The 20,679-nt window shown below is 44.8% G+C and overlaps 1 protein-coding gene and 1 pseudogene across 1 annotated transcript; one reads left to right on the top strand and one right to left on the bottom strand.

Moving 5' to 3' along the window:
• Positions 1-4,952: 4,952 nt before the first annotated feature.
• On the bottom strand, positions 4,953-7,349 carry LOC144487050 (uncharacterized). The gene is made up of 2 exons (XM_078205097.1): positions 7,260-7,349; positions 4,953-5,480 (listed from the first exon to the last, which is right to left on the bottom strand). Exons 1-2 carry the CDS (start codon positions 7,347-7,349, stop codon positions 4,953-4,955), a joined length of 618 nt encoding a protein of 205 aa, XP_078061223.1.
• A 2,131-nt stretch (positions 7,350-9,480) lies between these two features.
• LOC144487049 (uncharacterized) lies at positions 9,481-13,564 on the top strand (annotated as a pseudogene).
• Positions 13,565-20,679: the final 7,115 nt, after the last annotated feature.

The following is a 20,679-nucleotide window of genomic DNA, read 5'->3' as shown; positions in this document are numbered from 1 at the left end:
AAAAGGGAAGCAGATTATCTAAATGGTGAGAGATTGTAGAGCTCTGAGACGCAGAGGGATCTGGGTGTTCTAGAGATTGAATAAACTGGGATTGTTCTCCCTGGAAAGACGGAGGCTGAGGTGCGACCTGATAGACGTTTATAAAATTATGAGGGGTGTGGATAGGGTGAACAGTTGGGAGATTTTTGCCAGGGCAGAAATGACAATTACAAGGGGCACAAGCTCAAGATAAGGGGGAAAGGTTCAGTGCAGATGTTGGGGGAAGTCTTTTTACACAGAGGGTGATGGGGGCCTGGAATGCGCTGCCAAGTGAGGTGGTTGAGGCAGACACGTTAGTGACATTTAAGACTTATCTGGATAGACACATGAACAGACGGGAATAGAGGGATATAAGCGGTTGGTCTCGATAGGACAATGTGATCAGCGTTGGCCGAAGGGCCTGTTCCTGTGCTGTTCTTTGTTTTTTGCATGAATCACAAACAGCTAGTAAGCAGGTAAAGCAAGTAATTAGGAAAGCTAGCATTTGAGGGGGTAATTGATGACATAAATATGGAGGTTATGCTTCAGTTATCCAGAGCACCAGTGAGACCACATCTGGAGTACAGTGTACAGTATTGGTCATCTTGTTTAAGCAAGGATGTAAATGCATTGGAAGCAGTCGATTGACCAGACTAATGTCAGAAATGTGTGGATTATGGGTAAAGCTTGGACAGGCTAGGTTTGTGTCTGCTGGAGTTTAAAGATAAATTTGATCAAAACATAGAAGATCCTGAAGAGTCTTGACAGGTTGATGTGGAGAGGATGTTTCCTCTTGTGTGAGAATCTAGAGCTAGGGGTCCCTGTTTAAAAATAAGGGTTCGCACATTTAAAACGGAGATGAGGTGAAATATTTTCTTTCAGAGGGTCGTGAACCTCTTCTGAAAAGACGGTGGAAGCAGAGTCTTTGAATATTTTTACGACAGATGTCGATAGATTCTTGGCAAGCAAGTGGGTGATAGATTATTGGGGGTAGGCAGGATGCAGATTTAAGGTTACTATCAGATCAGCCCTGATCTGATTAAATGGTGGAGCAGAATCGAGGGACCAAATCGCCGAATCCTGCTCCTTGTTCCTGTGAGACATTGGCAGTAAGATATGATTCAAAGTATGACTGTGTCAGCCTGTTGCTTGACTGGACTGTTCGACTGTAGGAATGGTCATATTTAATAGTTTGTAGCTTAGTTATGTGTAATAATCAAGTAATTGAAGCTTATTAATCAATTAATCTGCTGTGATATTCTGCTTAATTGTAATATATTCGTTTCATGTAACTGGCTTTGTCTGTAACTGCGTTCTTATTTGACAAGTGAAATACATCACATGACCCTAGGTCGGTGTAAAGCTACACTTTTATAGTTTAATTACAGAGTGCTGTGGATCCCATCAACTCTGGATGAGCTAAGGTCTGGAACTGTTAACCCCTGTGTCTCACAGCTTGCCTCCTGGACTTGCAGAATCTCACTGGCTGTCCTGTCTGGAGACAATACACATCTCTTTAACCTGTGCTTAATGCTCCCTCCACTCACATTGTCTGTATCTTTAAGACCTGGTTGGCTGTAGAGATTCGCAATCTAATCAGTATTCTGAAACTTGATTTTGTGTCTCTGTGCCCTGTTTGAGAGCACATTTCCACTCCATCTGATGAAGGAGTAGTACTCTGAAAGCTAATGGCATTTGCTACCAAATAAACCTGTTGGACCTTAACCTGGTGTTGTTAAAACTCTTACTGCAGTCACTACAAAAACCAGCAAGTAGTTTCTTTAATCAAAATATACTGATAGTCACCTGCCCCAATGAGAACTATAAAAGTTCGACACATCAATGAGACATTTGAGACAATAAACCCAAATGTTAACCATTGGGATTTGACACCATAAACTTGCTTATTTCAAATAAGTGGACAAAGAAGATATCTTTAGGTCTCCATTATCTCAATATACAGCCATAAAATTTAATGAAATCACAGAAAAGGCATGTGGGGCAAACTCCGGAAGTAACTGACACATTAGAGCGCCAGTCAGGAAATAGCAGGAAATGGTCAGTAAACCAATCAGAAACTGATTACACACCACCTAAATAAATCAGGGACTGATCATGGTGAACCAGAGTTCAGGAACACCATTGATCGTGCACAGGGGCTGTGTCTAGAAAGGGTTAATAAGCATCAGCTTTCAGCTGCCCAGTTCACAGCTCAGAGAAGCTGAGCAGGAAGAAGGTAGACAACAGTCAACAGAACAAGAAACAGTGCCGCAGTCGGCTGGAAGTTGTGAGCCAGCGTTACAAAGTGAACTGACTGCTTCCACTGCCTTGGTTAAGTTTTGCATTTTGTACTTATGTGATTAACTTAGTAAATTCTGTAAAGCTTGGAACAATATTTGTACTAAGTGTGGTCTTGTAGCTCGTTAAAAATGAAAGTCCCTTTTAAATCAGATCTCCCAACTGAGTCCAACAATTGTAATTGACGTTAAGTCTTATATTTATGTTTAGGTGAACCCAGGTCTTACAGAAAATCTCTGCTAAATTTGGCACAAGCCCCCAGCTGTGAGCCAGGAAATCTTTGCAGGATTGTCTTGGGAACAGTGTGCTGTTGTCATTTCTGGAACCTAGGTCAATGTGGGGTGATCTGTGTAGTTTTATCATTGACTTTTCTGTAGCAATTTGACACAACTGAATGGCTTGCTCAGGATAGAGAGCTCTGAATCTATGATATTATCTCTGTTCTCCAGAACAAGTAACTATATTCTGTCTGAAACGACAAGATTCAATATTTAGAGTCAACAATATAAACAAGGAAACACATCAGGGCCCAATACTCCAGCTGGATATTGACAGGATAAAGTCTGTTATCTAACATCCCGAGAGGACAGAACAGAGAAAGATCCCAAATGTAAGAAATCCTCCAATTATTTGTGAATATCTTTCAAATGCTGACAGGTTCCAAATCCCAGTTTCCATTACATTGAAATCAATGAAAGATGGAATATAGATAGTTGGACTGAAAGCAGTGCGGGGCCCACTTGTACTGAGACACCAAGTCCAAGGACCATTTACACGGAAACACAAAATCCAGGGACCACTTACACCGAGACACCAAATCCAGGGGAGCAATTGCACTTCGAAGTTGATTTATCGGGTCGAGGTTGTTTGCAATAAATCCCCAATTTTCAATTAAGATTTATCTATCTGGCCAGAATGAATATTTTAATTGGTAAATTCAGAAGATTTATTTACCATTAAAAGGTTAAAAAGTTAGAAAGATAAAAAACAAAGTTCGAATTAACAGTAATTGGCAGAAAGGAGAAGGCTTATCTTTAACAATGAAGCAGACTTCTCAAAACTTTCCTCGGTTGATCAGGCCAAAGATGTGAAATGATAATCAGACAAGGTGGATAATATGTTAACAGAGTGGCCACTCAAAACCTTTATTTTTACCCCCTCAACTCTCATTTGCTCAAATTAGCCTCAGTGTTGATCTATATTTGATTAACTTAACTGTCTGATTGGCCCCTGGCACCTCTAGCATCCATTTATACAATAAATGGCAGAGCCATCAAGAGTATAGAAACACAGAGGGACCTAGGTGTGCAAGTCCACAAATCCTTGAAGGTGGCAGCACAGGTGGAGAAGGTGGTGAAGAAGGCATATGGTATGCTTGCCTTTATAGGATGGGGTATAGAGTATAAAAGCTGGAGTATGATGTTGCAGCTGTACAGAACGCGGGTTAGGCCACATTTGGAGTATTGTGTCCAGTTCTGGTCGCCACACTACCAGAAGGACGTGGAGGCTTAGAGAGAGTGCAGAGAAGGTTTACCAGGATGTTGCCTGGTATGGAGGGTCTTAGCTATGAGGAGAGATTGGGTAAACTGGGCTTGTTCTCCCTGGAAAGATGGAGAATGAGGGGAGACATAATAGAGGTGTACAAAATTATGAAGGGTATAGATAGGGTGAACAGTGGGAAGCTTTTTCCCAGGTCGGAGGTGACGATCACGAGGGGTCACGGGCTCAAGGTGAGAGGGGCGAAGTATAACTCAGATATTAGAGGGATGTTTTTTACACAGTGGGTGGTGGGGGCCTGGAATGCGCTGCCAAGTAGGGTGGTGGAGGCAGGCACGCTGACATCGTTTAAGACTTACCTGGATAGTCACATGAGCAGCCTGGGAATGGAGGGATACAAACGAATGATCTAGTTGGACCAATGCGCGGCACAGGCTTGGAGGGCTGAAGGGCCTGTTTCCTGTGCTGTACTGTTCTTTGTTATCTCCTGATGTCTTCGTACAATAAATGAGACAGCTTGAGTAAAGTCCCATTCATTCCCCAACTGAATGTAACTTGTCAAAGACATAAATGTTTTGTGAGCTCTACCTTATTTTTCTAGATTGGCTGGAAAACATAATTTGACAGTTCTCATGATTTATGACCAGTGTACTTAAAATCACATTATTTATAATAATAAAGAATTACAGCCTTTGTGTTCCAGGTTATATTACCAGCCTGACAAGTACAACTATTGTTTAATTGCTTATTCTTCAATTGTCTCAGAATTAAGGCTCTTCACTTCACTAATATGAGGATGTTAAACCAAGGGCCCCACCTGCTCTGTCAGGCAGAGATGAAAGATCACACGGCTTCTATTTGGAAGGAGGGCAGGGAGTTCACCCTGGTGAGACCAATATTACCCCTCTCCCAATCTCACTGCAAACTGATCACTGCTCATTGTCACATTGCTGTTTGTGGAGGCTGACTGTGCACAGAGATGTCCTGAGGTTGTGAAAGGTGCTATGTGAATGCAAGTTCTATCAGCTCCAGCCCAGTTACTGTAGTTAGCAGTAACATCATCAACACTTCCCCAGTGTCGTGATGAACAAGGTTCAGTCCTGAATCTGATTAACAACAGCAGAATCAGAGCAGTGCAGTCAATTGTGAACTCTCTGGTGTTTCACCAAGTTGGATGATCGATTAAATCTCTTCCTACACATGGAGCAAGTGAAGGGTTTCTCCCCAGTGTGAACTCGCTGGTGTGTCAGCAGCGCAGATGAGTTGGTAAATCTCTTCCCGCACTCGGAGCAGGTGAACGGCCTCTCCCCAGTGTGAATGCGCTGGTGTGTCAGCAGATGGGATGATCGTGCGAATCCCTTTCCACACTCAGAACAGGTGAACGGCCTCACCTCAGTGTGAATTTGTTGGTGTGTCAGCAGGTTGGAGGACTGAGCGAATCCCTTCCCACACTTGGAGCAGATGAACGGCTTCTCCCCAGTGTGAGTGCGCTGGTGTGCAGTGAGGTGAGATGCTTGCTTGAACCCAGTACTGCAGTGAGAGCACCTGAATGGTTCCTCCTCAGTGTGAACACGTTGATGGTGCTGCAGATCCCCAGAACCTTTGAAATACTTCTCACACTCTGGACATTTGAAAGGTCTCTTGTCAGTGTGAACTCGTTGGTGTGTCTGAAGGTGGGGAGATGTCCTGAACCTCTTCCCACACAGTGAGCAGCTGAACGGTGCGTCCCCAGTGTGAATGAGCTGGTGCTCCCTCAGTGCGTGTGGGTTTTTAAAGCTCTTCTCACAGTCGGAGCATTTAAACTCTCTCTTGTCTTCGTGAACCTGCCGGTGTTTCAGCAGGTGGGATGAGAGAGTGAATCCTTTCCCACACACACAACAGGTGAACGGCCTCTCCCCGGTGTGAAGTCGCTGGTGTCTCTGAAGGCAAATTAATTGAATGAATCGCTTCCCACAATTGGAGCAGATGAATGGCCTCTCCCCGGTGTGTCTGCGCCGATGAGTTTCCAGCTCAGATGGGGATCTGAATCCCCTCCCACATTCCCCACATTCCCATGGTTTCTCCCTGGCGTGAACGGTTCTTTTTGCTTCCATTTTCAAAGGCCGATGATATTCAAGTCCTGATGAATCGAGTGACTCTGGCAGATTGTGATGTGGTGATTGGTTTGACTTTCCTGCCTGCGAACCTTTCCAATACTCTGTGAAATTGATTCAAAACAGAAAAAAGGGAGTGAGAGAACGCACAAAAACACAAAGGCAGGTTGTGAAATAGAGTTGAATGAATCTGGCAATTTGTGGGGCCGGCACGAGGAAAATATGACCATGAAAGCTGCTAAATTGTTATAAAAAAACCAACTGATTCACTAATATCCTTCAGGAAGTGAACCTTTCACATAGTCTGGATCTCGAGAGAAGAGAGACAGAGAGCTGGGAGCAGAATGAGTGAAGGTGATGGATTGTATGTATCTAAACCTCTGCCAGAACTTTGAGAGAATTTCCCCGATCTCAGCCTCTGGCACCTCAAAGAGTCAGGGTAGCAAGTGTATGTGAACAGCAGCAACTCCAAGTTCTCATTCAGGTCACACACCACCCTGACTTGTCTGACATCCAGCACTGGATTAACAAAGATTTCCTCTATTTAAATATTGGGAAGATTAAGACCCGACTACAAACTCTACTCCATACCCACTGACTCCATCCCTCTCCCTGACAACAGTTTGAGGCTGAACCAGACTGTTTGCAACGATCGAAAATTATTTCACTGAAATAAAAGCAAAAACTGAAATAAAAACAGAAGATGCTGCATAAACTCAGCAGGTCTGGCAGCATCTGTGGAGAAAGAAACAGAGTTAATGTTCTGAGTCCCTATAACTCTTCTTCAGAGCTGCCAGCTGAGTTTCTGACCATTTATCTCTGCCACCTCCAAGAATGAGTTTCTATCTCATAGAAACCCTACAGTGCCGAAGGAGGCCATTCAGCCCATCAAGTCTGCACTGACAACAATCCCACCTCGGCCCATCCCCGTAACCCCACATATTTACCCCAATAATCCCTCTAACCTACGCACCCCAGGACACTAAAGGGCAATTTAGCATGGAAAATCAACCTAATCCACACCTCTGGACTGTGGGAGGAAACCGGAGCACCCGGAGGAAACCCATGCAGACACAGGGAGAATGTGCAAATTTCACACAGACAGTCACCCAAGTCGGGAACTGAACCCAGGTCCCTAGAGATGTGAGGCAACGGCGCTAACCACTGTGCCACCGTGCCACCCTAAATCTAATTCCCATCACTCGACTTGGTCCAAATACATGTTCCTGAAACTCTCGTTCATTCATTTATAACCTCTAGACTTGACGATTTTTCACATCCTGACCAGCCTCCATTCAAGCTGTGATAAACTAGAGTTCATCCAAATCTCTGCACTGAATCTCAATGACTCACTGACTTACACAGGCTCCCGTTTGAGCAGCAACTCAGTTCAAAATTCTCATCTTTCTTTTCAAATCCCTCCATGACATTGCTTTTCCCCATTTCCAGTCTCACACATGTTTGAATCTTTTTCACAGACATACGTTCATTTAGGTTTTGATGAATACAGTGACTCTGGCAGATTTTGTTCTATTGACTCCATCTACATTTCCCACTGCCTCAGAAAAGCAGCCAGCATAATCAAGGCCCGCACGTATCTGGACATACTCTCTTCCACCTTCTTCTGTCAGGAAAAAGTTACAAAAAGTCAGATCATGCACCAACTGACTCAAGAACAGCTTTTTCCCTGCTGTCTTCAGATTTTGAATGGGATATTAAGTTGATCTTTCTCTACACCGTTGCTACAACTGTAACACTATGTTCTGCACCCTCTCCTTTCCTTCTCCCTATGTACTCTATGAACGGTATGTTTTGCAAATATAGCACAAGAAAAAATAGTTTCCACTGTATCCCAGTACATGTGACAATAATAAATCCAATTAAATCAAAATCATGCCCTGTTGCGCATTGCCAGTTGCTGTTATCTGTTCCTCAATTTGAGGATGATGTCTACTCAGCGTTGAGAGCTTCTGCCACGGGTCTTCATGAGATTGAACTGAAGCGGAGATCTTTGGACATATTGGGCAGGACCTCCAAATAGCACGGTAGCACAGTGGTTACCACTGCTGCTTTACAGCGCCAGGGACCCGGGTTCAATTCCCAGCTTGGGTCAATGTCTGTGTGGAGATTGCACATTCTCCCCGCATCTCCATGGGTTTCCCCTGGGTGCTCCAGTTTCCTCCCACATTCTGAAAGAAGTGCTGGTTAGGGTGCATTGACCTGAACAGGTGTCAGAGTGTGGCGACTAGGGGAATTTCACAGTACCTTCATTGCAGTGTTAATCTAAGCCTTGCTTGTGACTAATAGATAAGCATTAAAATTTAAAATAATTAGTGGGATCTGGAGAGCAGAATTTGCTTCCTTTCCTTGTTATGTTGCCACTTTGCCTGATCAATTAAACATCTGGCTCTGTGTAAAAACCAGGGTCAGATTACCCGAGGCAGAGGGTTGATGCAGTTTGATGGACAAGTTGTCTCCATTCTGAACAATGGGGAACAAGCCCCTCCCACTCATTGACACTTTTGCCCCCTACAAAGATGGCGGAACGCATGAGCCCTGCTGCTCATTGCCTCCAATAAAGATGGCAGCCGTTAACCCGAGCCGAACAATGGACTTTACGGCCCCGCTCGGCGCGAAACATAAAATCCTTTTTTGGGGATGGGCCTGAACAACATGTTTACAAAAACTCTTCACCCACCCGCCAGATCCACCGTCCCCGCGTCCCGCAATTTTCCTTGTACCGTTTGTGGATTCGAATAAAAACCGTCTGTCTGTCGCCATTACTGCGCTACTGCGCATGCTTAAGATCCCACCCCCTCATTCACTCCGATTGGTTGGAGGACCAGCCGCTCCTGCTCGTTCCTCCAGGCCCGCCCCCTTTTCCTATTGGTCCAGAGCTGCCGCCAACCAGTCCCTGGGCATTGTGACGTGGGGCATGCGCAGTGCGGCTCATGTCCAGGGACTGGCGCTTGTTTGTCTGATCTTCAGGCGGGAAGGAGGCGGAGAAGCGGAGGCAGCGTTAGGGGCAGTGGGTGGGAGGGGAGGCTCCACACACCCAGTGGAGGCTTCAACACCCCCAATAAGGAACTAGCGGCACCGCCTCAACACCCAACACAACGGCAGCTGCAGCGCTTTCTCCCGGGGCCAGGCCCCACTGGACAAATGTGGCTTCAGGAAGGAAATGCAGCAATGGGTTTGTTAATGAGAATCATCTTTAACTCACTTTACTGACCCTGGAGCAGGAGGAGAGAATGGGGGGAATTTCTGTCCTGCACTCACACTGATGGATTTGTTTTTTGTGGGTTCTCTCTCATTCCCTTTTTCCTGTTTTAAATCAAGTTCACAGGTTTTCAAAAAAGGAGGATTTGCAGCTGGGAAACTGAAACCTAATATCACATCAGAATCTGATGGAGCCGGCACCAATTTATCAGAACCTGAATGTCATTGTATTTTGAACATGGAAGAAAAATGCACTGTTCACAGTTGAGAGACACTGTACGCACGTTGTGTGTGTGGACAAGACTTCAATCACTCATCGGGCCTTTTAGACTGTTATTGCAGTCACAAACGGATGATGGCATGGAAATGTGGGGACTGTGGGAAGGGATTTGATTTTCCATCACAGCTGGAAACTCATCGGCGCAGCCACACTGGGGAGAAGCCATTCACCTGCTCCTGGTGTGGGAAGGGATTCGCTACCTCATCCCAGCTGCTGAAACACCAACGAATTCACACTGGAGAGAGGCCATTCACCTGCTCTGTGTGTGGGAAGGGATTCAATCAGTCATCCAACCTAGCAATACACCAGCGAATTCACACTGAGGAGAGGCCATTCACCTGCTCTGTGTGTGGGAAGGGATTCAATCAATCATCCAAACTAGCGTTACACCAGCGAATTCACACTGGGGAGAAGCCGTTCACCTGCTCTCAGTGTGGGAAGGGATTCACTCACTCAGCCAATCTGCTGAAACACCAACGAGTTCACACTGGGGAGAGGCCATTCACCTGCTCCCAGTGTGGGAAGGGATTTACTCACTCATCTCACCTTCGGAAACACCAGCGGATTCACACTGGGGAGAGGCCGTTCACCTGCTCTGTGTGTGGGAAAGGATTCAAGCAGTCATCCACGCTGATACATCACGAACGGGTTCATACTGGGGAAAGGCCGTTCACTTGTTCCCAGTGTGGGAAGGGATTCATTACCTCATCCAGGCTGCTGAGACACCAGCGAATTCACAAGTAACTATTGTGATTGGATTTTGCTGTCATCCATATTCAGACTGAACCATGTTCATTTGGATCTTTTTCTGCAGAATTGAAAAATAGCTCCAGCTCTGTTAATAGGTGTTAACATAATTGGTCTTAGAAGAGGTGGATTAGGGGTCAGGAAACTCACACAAAACATCAGATTAGGATTGGATGGAGTCGCACAATTGATCATAACCAGAAAAGCAGAGAATTTTGAACATGAAAGGACACCACTGTTCACAATCACAATCGAGAGGGGCGGCGATGGCCTCATGGTATTGTCGCTAGACTATTAATCCAGAAACTCAGCTAATGTTCTGGGGACCTGGGTTCAAATCCAAGGCAGATGGTGGAATTTGAATTCAATTAGAAAAATCTGGAACTATGAATCTACTGATGACCTTGAAACCATTGCTGATTGTTGAAAAAGTTGTCGGGGAGATTTCCTTCTGTAATGTCCTGGTCTGGCCTACATGTGACTCCAGGTCCGCAGCAATGTGGTTGACTCTCAACTGCCCTCGGGCTACTAGGGATAGGCGATAAATGCTGGCCAGCCAACGACACCCATATCCCATGAATGAATAAAAAAAGTTACATTGGGGAGAAACCATGGAAATGTGGAGACTGAGTGTAGTGGGGCTAAATTAGGCTAATAGCAAACAATGTTTGAGAACTTTAACACAATACTGACTTAAGAGTGAATGATCTTAAAGCACTGACGAGAGCTGTCATTATAAAAGACAGCTCTAACTGAATAACAAGTATTCCTCATTTAAAACATGTGTTTTGAATTATAAAATGGATGCAGTTTGCTTTTAGAATACGTTTTGTGAAACTTCAGCCAACGGCAAGATACAGCAGAGTTTGATGGGATGAGTTAGACGGAGCCTGCATTCTGTAGGACAATGGTTTTACTGAGTGCAGCCAGTCAAAGTCTCTCTCTCTCTCTCGCGCACTCACAGTCTCTCTCTCTCTCTCGCGCACTCACAGTCTCTCTCTCTCTCGCGCACTCACAGTCTCTCAGCCACATCTGTGAGTAAAACACTTTCTTTTCTCCCCCTTTCCATTTCTTTTCTCATTCTGGGGGAAATTGGGGACTTGCAGCAACTGAAGGGAAAGGAAGTGAATCCAGGGAGGCTGCAGACTCTGGAAAGGTTGGCCCAGGTCTCTCTCTCTCTCTTAAAGACATTGACATCCTTTGCTCCCTCAGCTTGACACATTTATTTGTCTGGTTAAAAGGATGGTCTGTTTCCTAATGTTCATGATTAAAGGGTTGGTTTCCCCAGGAAATGGCTGACATTGAAGGGGACAAAGTAATAAGGTATGACAGGTATGTGTATTTTTGGTGTAAATTTATGATTCTTTGTGGGACACTAATTTTATGTAGCACAGAGTTATGTCTAGTTTTGCTTTTAGGTACCTATTAGATATATTATTTATGGTTCTGTGATAAATTTCATTTATTGTTATTTCAAGTTTGTAATATAGCACTGTCGTGACATACCTTTCCAGTCATTGATCCATTACAGCACAGAATATGTCCATTCGAGTCCGTGCTGACCCTCTGTAGAGCAATCCAGTCAGTCCCATTCTCCCGCTGTTCCCCTGTATCTCACAAGATTATTTCCTCCAATTGTCCAGCCAGTTCAGTTGAAATCTTGGATCATCTCTAATTCCACCTTCCTCATAAGCAGTGAGTTTGTGTTTGTGAACACTCCGTACCTTAATAAAGTTATTAATGAAATGGTCGTAAATATTTTTTGATTTGATTTTGTTTATTATTGTCACATGTATTAGTATACAGTGAGAAGTATTGTTTCTTGCGCGCTGTACAGACAAAGCATACCATTTATAGAGAAGGAAATGAGAGAGTGTAGTGTTACAGTCGTAGCTAGGGTTGAGAGAAAGATCAACTTAATGCAAGGCTGGTCCATTCAAAAGTCTAATGACAGCAGGGAAGAAGCTGTTCTTGAGTCAGTTGGTACGTGACCTCACATTTTTGTAACTTTTTCCCGACGGAAGTAGGTGGAAGAGAGAATGTCCGGGATGCGTGGGGTCTTTAATTATGGTGGCTGCTTTGCTGAGGCGGCGGGAAGTGTAGACAGAGTTAATGGATGGGAGACTGGGTTGCGTGATGGATTGGGCTACATTCCCGACCTCTCTGATCAAGTCCTCTCTGACAATCTCTGATCAAGTAATGCAGCAGTGTTGATTAAACACATGTTTTCCTCCAGAATCTGTACCTATGTTTTGCATTTAGTCTAGCCGTCTGCATCAAAGTTTTTAGTTCTCCAGGTCAGGAAGCAGTGAGCATGGGTCTGTCAGTCAGAATCAATCAGCACCTTCACAAGAATTGGGAGGGTATATATGAGGTACAGCAGTTTAAGAGTAGAGATAATGTATGAGATTGAGATTTACAGCTTTTGGTGAACAAGTCCAGAAAGAATGTGCAACTAAAAATGAAATTGTGAATTCTGAATTTTGTTCCCGTACTGACAGGGATGACTTTTGTAAATTCCTTTTACAGGTTTTGAGAAGGAGAAGATTTGCAGACAGAAATCTCAAAACCAAACGTCACGTCAAGACCTGACACATTCACTCAATTCAAAGGGACCTGAATATCATTGGTCTTTCAGTCTAGAATTGAATTGAAGTATGTACAGATGGAGGGCATTGATTGGATCATTATATGAGTGTGTATGAAGAAAGCGTGTATAAAGAAATGGTGTTCTGTCTGCTTCAGAAGGTTCTAATGATGTGGAGATGCCGGCGTTGGACTGGGGTAAACACAGTAAGAAGTTTAACAACACCAGGTTAAAGTCCAACAGGTTTATTGGGTAGCAAAAGCCACACAAGCTTTCGGAGCTCCAAGCCCCTTCTTCAGGTGAGTCACCGCAGTCACACCAGGAAGAGGCTGTTCACCTGCGCTGAGTGTGGGAAGGGATTCACACGGTCATCTCATTTGCTGACACACCAGCGGGTTCACACTGGGGAGGGGCCATTCACCTGATCCGTGTGTGGGAAGGGATTCACTCAGTCATCCAACCTGCAGACACACCAGTGAATTCACAACAGGGAGATGCCATTCACCTGCTCCTTGGGAAAGATTCACTGAGTCATCCAGTCAGCTGAAATACCAATGTGGTCACACTGGTGAGAGGCCACTGACCTGCTCTGAGTGTGGGAAGGAATCCGCTCAGTTATCCAACTTGCTGATGCACCAATGTATTCATACTGTAGAGAGACCATTAATGTGTTGTGTGTGTGAGAAGAGATTCATTGATTCATCCAATCTGCTGTGACACCAGCAAGTCCACATTGAGGAGAGGCCATTCCCCTGCTTTGAGTTCAAGGAAAGTTTAAATCAGTCATCCAACTTGCTGACACACCAGCAAGTTCACACCGATTAGAGACCTTTTCTTTTTAATCATAGAATCCCTACATTGCAGAAGGAGGTCACTTGGCCCATCGAGTCTGCACCGACCACAATGCCACCCAGGCTCCACTCCCATAACCCTACATATTTACCCTGCTAATCTCCTGACACAAAGGGGCAATTTAGCATGGCCAATCAACCTAACCCGCACATCTTTGGAATGTGGGAGGAAACCAGAGCACCCAGAATAAACCCACGCAAACAAAGAACAAAGAACAGTACAGCACAGGAAACAGGCCCTTCGGCCCTCCAAGCCTGTGCCGCTCCTTGGTCCAACTAGACCAATCGTTTGTATCCCTCCATTCCCAGGCTGCTCATGTGACTATCCAGGTAAGTCTTAAACGATGTCAGCATGCCTGCCTCCACCACCCTACTTGGCAGCGCATTCCAGGCCCCCACCACCCTCTGTGTAAAAAACATCCCTCTGATATCTGAGTTATACTTCGCCCCTCTCAGCTTGAGCCCGTGACCCCTCGTGATCGTCACCTCCGACCTGGGAAAAAGCTTCCCACTGTTCACCCTATCTATACCCTTCATAATCTTGTATACCTCTATTAGATCTCCCCTCATTCCCCGTCTTTCCAAGGAGAACAACCCCAGTCTACCCAATCTCTCCTCATAGCTAAGACCCTCCATACCAGGCAACATCCTGGTAAACCTTCTCTGCACTCTCTCCAATGCCTCCACGTCCTTCTGGTAGTGCGGCGACCAGAACTGGACGCAGTACTACAAATGTGGCCTAACCAGCGTTCTATACAGCTGCATCATCAGACTCCAGCTTTTATAATCTATACCCCGTCCTATAAAGGCAAGCATACCATATGTCTTCTTCACCACCTTCTCCACCTGTGTTGCCACCTTCAAGGATTTGTGGACTTGCACACCTAGGTCCCTCTGTGTTTCTATACTCCTGATGACTCTGCCATTTATTGTATAACTCCTCCCTACATTATTTCTTCCAAAATGCATCACTTCGCATTTATCCGGATTAAACTCCATCTGCCACCTCTCCGCCCAATTTTCCAGCCTATCTATATCCTGCTGTATTGCCCGACAATGCTCTTCGCTATCCGCAATTCCAGCCATCTTCGTGTCATCCGCAAACTTGCTGATTACACCAGTTACACCTTCTTCCAAATCATTTATATATATCACAAATAGCAGAGGTCCCAGTACAGAGCTCTGCGGAACACCACTGGTCACAGACCTCCAGCCGGAAAAAGACCCTTCGACCACTACCCTCTGTCTCCTATGGCCAAGCCAGTTCTCCACCCATCTAGCCACTTCTCCTTGTATCCCATGAGCCTTAACCTTCTTAACCAACCTGCCATGTGGGACTTTGTCAAATGCCTTACTGAAATCCATATAGACGACATCCACGGCCCTTCCTTCATCAACCGTTTTTGTCACTTCCTCAAAAAACTCCACCAAATTTGTAAGGCACGACCTCCCTCTTACAAAACCATGCTGTCTGTCACTAATGAAACATGGGGACAATGTGCAAACTCCACACAGACAGTGACCCGAGGCCAGAATTGAACCCGGGTCCCTGCCCTGACTATGGGCGTTAATTGTATCAATTCTGTTTAAATATGTAGATAGAGGGCATTGATTGGATAATTATAGGAGTGTGTATGAAGAAAGTATGTATAAAGAGTTAGGAGTTAATTATATTCCAAGTAAAGATTAGCTCCAATTTCTTCCTTCACTATAAAACTGTCGGGATTATAACATGGTAACAGGGAATGTTTGTCTAATGGTGAAGTTTGGAAAATAAAGGAAAGTATATTTCAGACAGAAGCTTCCAATCCCAGCAGCTTTTGTGAGAAATGACTGAAAGGCAGTGGGAATTGTCAGGGTCTGATTACCTGCTGATGCTCTCGGAGTCTGAACCTTACAACCAGTGGAAGAATGAAGTGGCGATGTGGACACGGGTTACATCCCGATCAAGGAGGAAACAAGATCTGGCCTTGGCATTGTCACTTCCTAACAAAAGGAAAATCAGCAACAAAGCATTTTTTGAGCTGGATGTCCTTCAGTGGGCTACTGATCAAGGTTTGGATCTTTTATTAGGTTTCATTGATGTGATTTACAAGAAAGATGATCCGATGGGTGCCTATGAAACATGGTCAGACTTTGCGGCACCAGCTCAGTTTCTGAATGATGAGTTTTGAGACGTGTGTGAACACATGAACATTCTGGTCAGGAACACAGCAGCTGAAAGATGGACTCTGTGAAAGGAATCACACGGTGATCGATGAAATGCTGCAGAAAATATGAGCTGATCAGCCAAACTGCAAGTTGGTAACTGCACCGGCCTGGACGGTTCATGTAAAGAATTCACTTCAGGTGGTTGGAGAGTATAATCCCTGTTAATTGGTCTGCAGGAAAAATTCCAAATGACCCTCTGTGCTGGGGATAACCCTCCTGATTTAGAAGGGATGACAATTAGTACAATTTTTATTCATTTATTGTCTGATTGACTGTTTCACTGGTGCTCGAGCTAAGAAATTACTGTAGATCCTAGAAGAGGAGTGTCTTATAATGTAATACTTTGTACAAAATAAAGACCATATTTTTCAAATAGTTTTGAAATATTGTGTGTGTTGTTATAATTCGGGTTGAGAATATTAACGTTCAATGAGAAATCCAAACACCCATCACAAGATTCCAGGTTTTTAAACAAAATCAAACTTTCCATATTCCAGCTATTCTCCAGACTCCAAGATTTCATGAGGATCCTTCGATGAGCTTTCGGCTAAACAACTCTCCAACTTTCCTTTGAGATTTCAGAATTGACTCAAAACATGGACTCCTCAATCCAAGCATGGACTTCACTGCCTTCTTGCTGAGGGCTTTAAACATTGAGAACATCCCTGGTTCCAAATGACCTTCTCGGCTCCGGCTCCCACAGCTGGTTCACAGCTCCCACTCCCACAGCTGGTTCACAGCTCCCACTCCCACAGCTGGTTCACAGCTCCCACTCCCACAGCTGGTTCACAGCTCGCGCTCCCACAGCTGGTTCACAGCTCCCGCTCCCACAGCTGGTTCATAGCTCCCGCTCCCACAGCTGGTTCACAGCTCCCGCTCCCACAGCTGGTTCACAGCTCCCGCTCCCACAGCTGGTTCACAGCTCCTGCTCCCACAGCTGGTTCACAGCTCCTGCTCCCACAGCTGGTTCATAGCTCCCGCTCCCACAGCTGGTTCACAGCTCCCGCTCCCACAGCTGATTCACAGCTCCCGCTCCGACAGCTGGTTCACAGCTCCTGCTCCCACAGCTGGTTCACAGCTCCTGCTCCCACAGCTGGTTCACAGCTCCTGCTCCCACAGCTGGTTCACAGCTCCTGCTCCCACAGCTCCTGCTCCCACAGCTGGTTCACAGCTCCCGCTCCCACAGCTGGCTCGTGGCTCACAGCTCCCGCTCCCACAGCTAGTTCACAGCTTCTGGTCCCACAGCTGACGGTTTGCAAGCTCACTGCAGACTGCCTGGTTTCTGTGAGAACTACCCAGAATTCCAACCAAGGTTCCACTCTGAATCACTTATCTCCATGGTAACGGAGACCAGTTAGCATATCCAATAGATGTTTAAATTAATTAACTTGTAGTTTCAAAACCAAACATGTAACCCTGAGTCTGCTAGAAGAAGTCACCTCACTAATAAAGACAGGACATTAAATGTCAGATCCAATGTCTCCAGATCTCCAGCTGAAGAGGCTGAGCCCAGCCCCCTTTTTACAGCATTAGTTGCTACATTCTGGTCAGTAAAGATCTAAATGTCCCAAATCTTGCATTAATTGTGCTACTTCCAGCTGCTTTTCACAATCCAGAAATGTGATTTTCAGTATCCACAATAATCAAATAACCCTTGGTTGTTTTTTCTGAATCAAATTATTTGCAATCTTTTTGAATGAACATGTCAAAACTTAGGGAATTCCCTCTGTGTATTTAATTAGAAATGTCTCACTGTGACTCAGAGAGGAACAGTCCAGCTGCCCTTTCACAGTTCTTACCCTTCCAGTTTTGACTTTTTAAGCAAACATGGGCCACGCCTTGAGACTGCGAGTTCCCTCAGGTGTTTTTGTCAGATTCTCAACCCAGGTTTTTCATTTATCTTTCGTTAAAAAATACTAATTCTCAAACTAAAAATTTATTTCTAAAACATGAATGATCAGATAGACACAAACCTCTTCCTCAGGAAGAAATGAAAATGTATCACCATCTGAATATCCTATTTAGAATATTACAATTTTCTGTACATATTAATAACAGCCATGATCATATTGAATGGCGGAGCAGCTCAAAGAGCATCAGCCCACTGGAAGCAAAGTCATGAGACCAGTCAGTCCAGCAGAAAGAAACCCTCCGATGGTCCCACTTTGGGGAGGCGATGGCCTAGTGGTACTATCGCTAGACTAGTAATCCAGAAACGCAGCTAAAGTTCTGGGCACCCAGGTTCAAATCCCACCATGACAGATGGTGGAATTTGACTTCAATAAAAAATATCTAGAATTAAGAATCTACTGATGACCATGAAACTATTGTTGATTGTCAGAAAAAAACCCATCTGGTTCACTAATGTCCTTTAGGGAAGGAAATCTGCCATTCTTACCTGGTCTGGCCGACGATGACTCCAGAGCCACAGCAATGTGACTGACACTCAACTGCCCTCTCAAGGGCAACGAGAGGTGGGCAATAAATGCTGACCAGCGACACCCATGTCCCACACTGAATAAAAATAAAACTGTCAGAGTGAACATGGTTCAGTTCTGGATGTGAATAACAGCAGCAATAACAGCAGAATCCAGTCCCTGTAATCATTTGTGAACTCGCTGGTATCTGAACAGATTGGATAACTGAGTGAATGCCATCCTGCACAGACCCAGTGAATGGGCTCTCCCCAGCATGGAGACACGGGTGTGTCAGAAGGTTGGCTGAATCAATGAATGCTTTCTCACTCAGTTGAACAGCCTCTCCCTGTTGTGAACTCGCTGGTGTGTCTGCAAGTGAGATAATCAATTAAATCTCATCTCACACTCTAGACAGCTGAATGGCCTCTCCCCTGTGTGAACTCGCTTGTGTCTCAGCAGGTCAGATGAAGTAGCGAATGCTTTCCCACTCAGAGCAGATGAACAGTCTCTCCCTCGTGTATCTGTAGGTTGTAAGAGAGAGAGAATCCCTTTCCACACTCAGAGCAGGTGAATGGCCTCTTCCCAGTGTGAACTCGCCGGTGCGTCTGCAACTGAGATAACCGACTGAAACTCATTTCACACTCAGAGCAGGTAAATGGCCTCTCCCCACTGTGAATTCGCTGGTGTATCCGGAGATTGGAGGACCAAGAGAACTCCTTCCCACACTCTAAGCAGGTGAACGGCCTCTCCCCTGTGTGAACTCACTGGTGTGTCATTAAGTCGGATGAATTAGTAAATCCCTTTGCACACTTAGTGGAAGTGAACAGTCTCTCCCCAGTGTGAATTTCCAGCTCCGACGGGAATCTGAATCCCTTTCCACAGTCTCCACAGTTTTTCCATGGTGCGAGTGTCCTTGTGTCTCTCTAGGTTCCTGAGTTGTCCACACACAGACTTTGTGTACGGTCTCTCCTTTGTAAACGGTGATGTTCTTTCAGGCTGTATAATGTCTAGCTGCATGTGTCTCATTGCTTTTCCAGTCACACCAATGTTCAAAATCTTATGAAGCAGATAGAAGAGAGAAACATTTCTCCTGGACTCAAATGCCGATGATATTCTGGTCCCAATAATCAAACAATTATTCTTGATATTTGCTTTGAGATTTCAATCTGTAAATCCTCCTCCTCTGTTATTCTGCAAAGAGGTTTACAAAAATCATCACTGTCAGTACAGGATAGAAATTCAGGATGGACAAGTCTCATTTCTGTGGTCATATAACTGGACTAAAAATGTGTGGTAGACAGTATAGCATTTCTTAATGAGACAGATGGTGGGAGGGGGATTTGAGAAACCTTTATTTAGACAGCAAGAGGTCGGTAAGGATGGTGGAAGTGAAGGCGAATGCGTTCAAAATAAGATCAAATGGACAATGAGGAAGTTAATATGCAGGGTTAAGGGGATAGAGAGGGTGAATGGGACTGAGTGAATTTCTCCAAAAAACAGTTGACATGGATTCAAGATTTCAAATTGATTCCTTCTGAACTGGAATGTCACTTTGACTGGAAATGTATAACAAAGCTACATATGCAGGGCAGCACGGTAGCACAGTGGTTAGCACTGTGGCCTCACAGCTCCAGGGACCCGGGTTTGATTCCTGGTTTGGGTCACTGTCTGTGTGGAGTTTGCACATTCTCCACGTGTCTGCGTGGGTTTCCTCCGTGTGCTCCGGTTTACCCCCACACTCCAAAGATGTACGGGTTAGGTTGATTGGCCATGCTAAATTGACCCTAGTTTCAGGGGCATTTGCAGGGTAAATATTTGGGGTGACGGGGATAGGGCTTGGGTGGGATTGTTGTCAGTGCAGGCTCAATGGGCTGAATGGCATCCTTCTGTATTGTAGGGATTCTGTGATTTTATATTATATAACAAGAATAAAACTAACAATACATGAATCTTATTACTGAAACAAAAATATACCAAGATGTACCTTCTATCAACACAAGACATATGTCTGTCGTTATTAACCTAAAAAGTAAACATATTTCCAGAAAAGTCCAATGGAATATTGAAGGACACCGTTTCACATTTTAAAAACTTTTACTTCAGAAATTTATCTAAAATCAGCATCACTAAATCATGCAAAGAGAGAAACGGTATTTGAATAGACAAGATAAATTACACTTTAAAAAGCTCAGACAATAAAAACAGGTTCCACAAAATCACAAACATTTTCCCCTCAGTATATTTGGCTCTAATTCCAGTTCCAGAGAATTTCTCTGTCTCTGTATTTCCCAGGGGGGGGGGGGGGGGGGGGAGAAAGAAAGTGTTTTCCTCACAGATGTTGTCCAGAGGATGAAGTTGGAGTCTGTGTGTGAAGTTTGAGTCTGTGGTGAAGTTTGAGTCTGTGTGTGAAGTTTGAGTCTGTGGTGAAGTTTGAGTCTGTGTGTGAAGTTTGAGTCTGTGG

This window comes from Mustelus asterias, unplaced genomic scaffold, assembly GCF_964213995.1.
Source record: "Mustelus asterias unplaced genomic scaffold, sMusAst1.hap1.1 HAP1_SCAFFOLD_560, whole genome shotgun sequence".
Lineage (NCBI taxonomy): Eukaryota > Metazoa > Chordata > Chondrichthyes > Carcharhiniformes > Triakidae > Mustelus > Mustelus asterias.
This window is presented reverse-complemented; position numbering and strand designations above follow the sequence as displayed.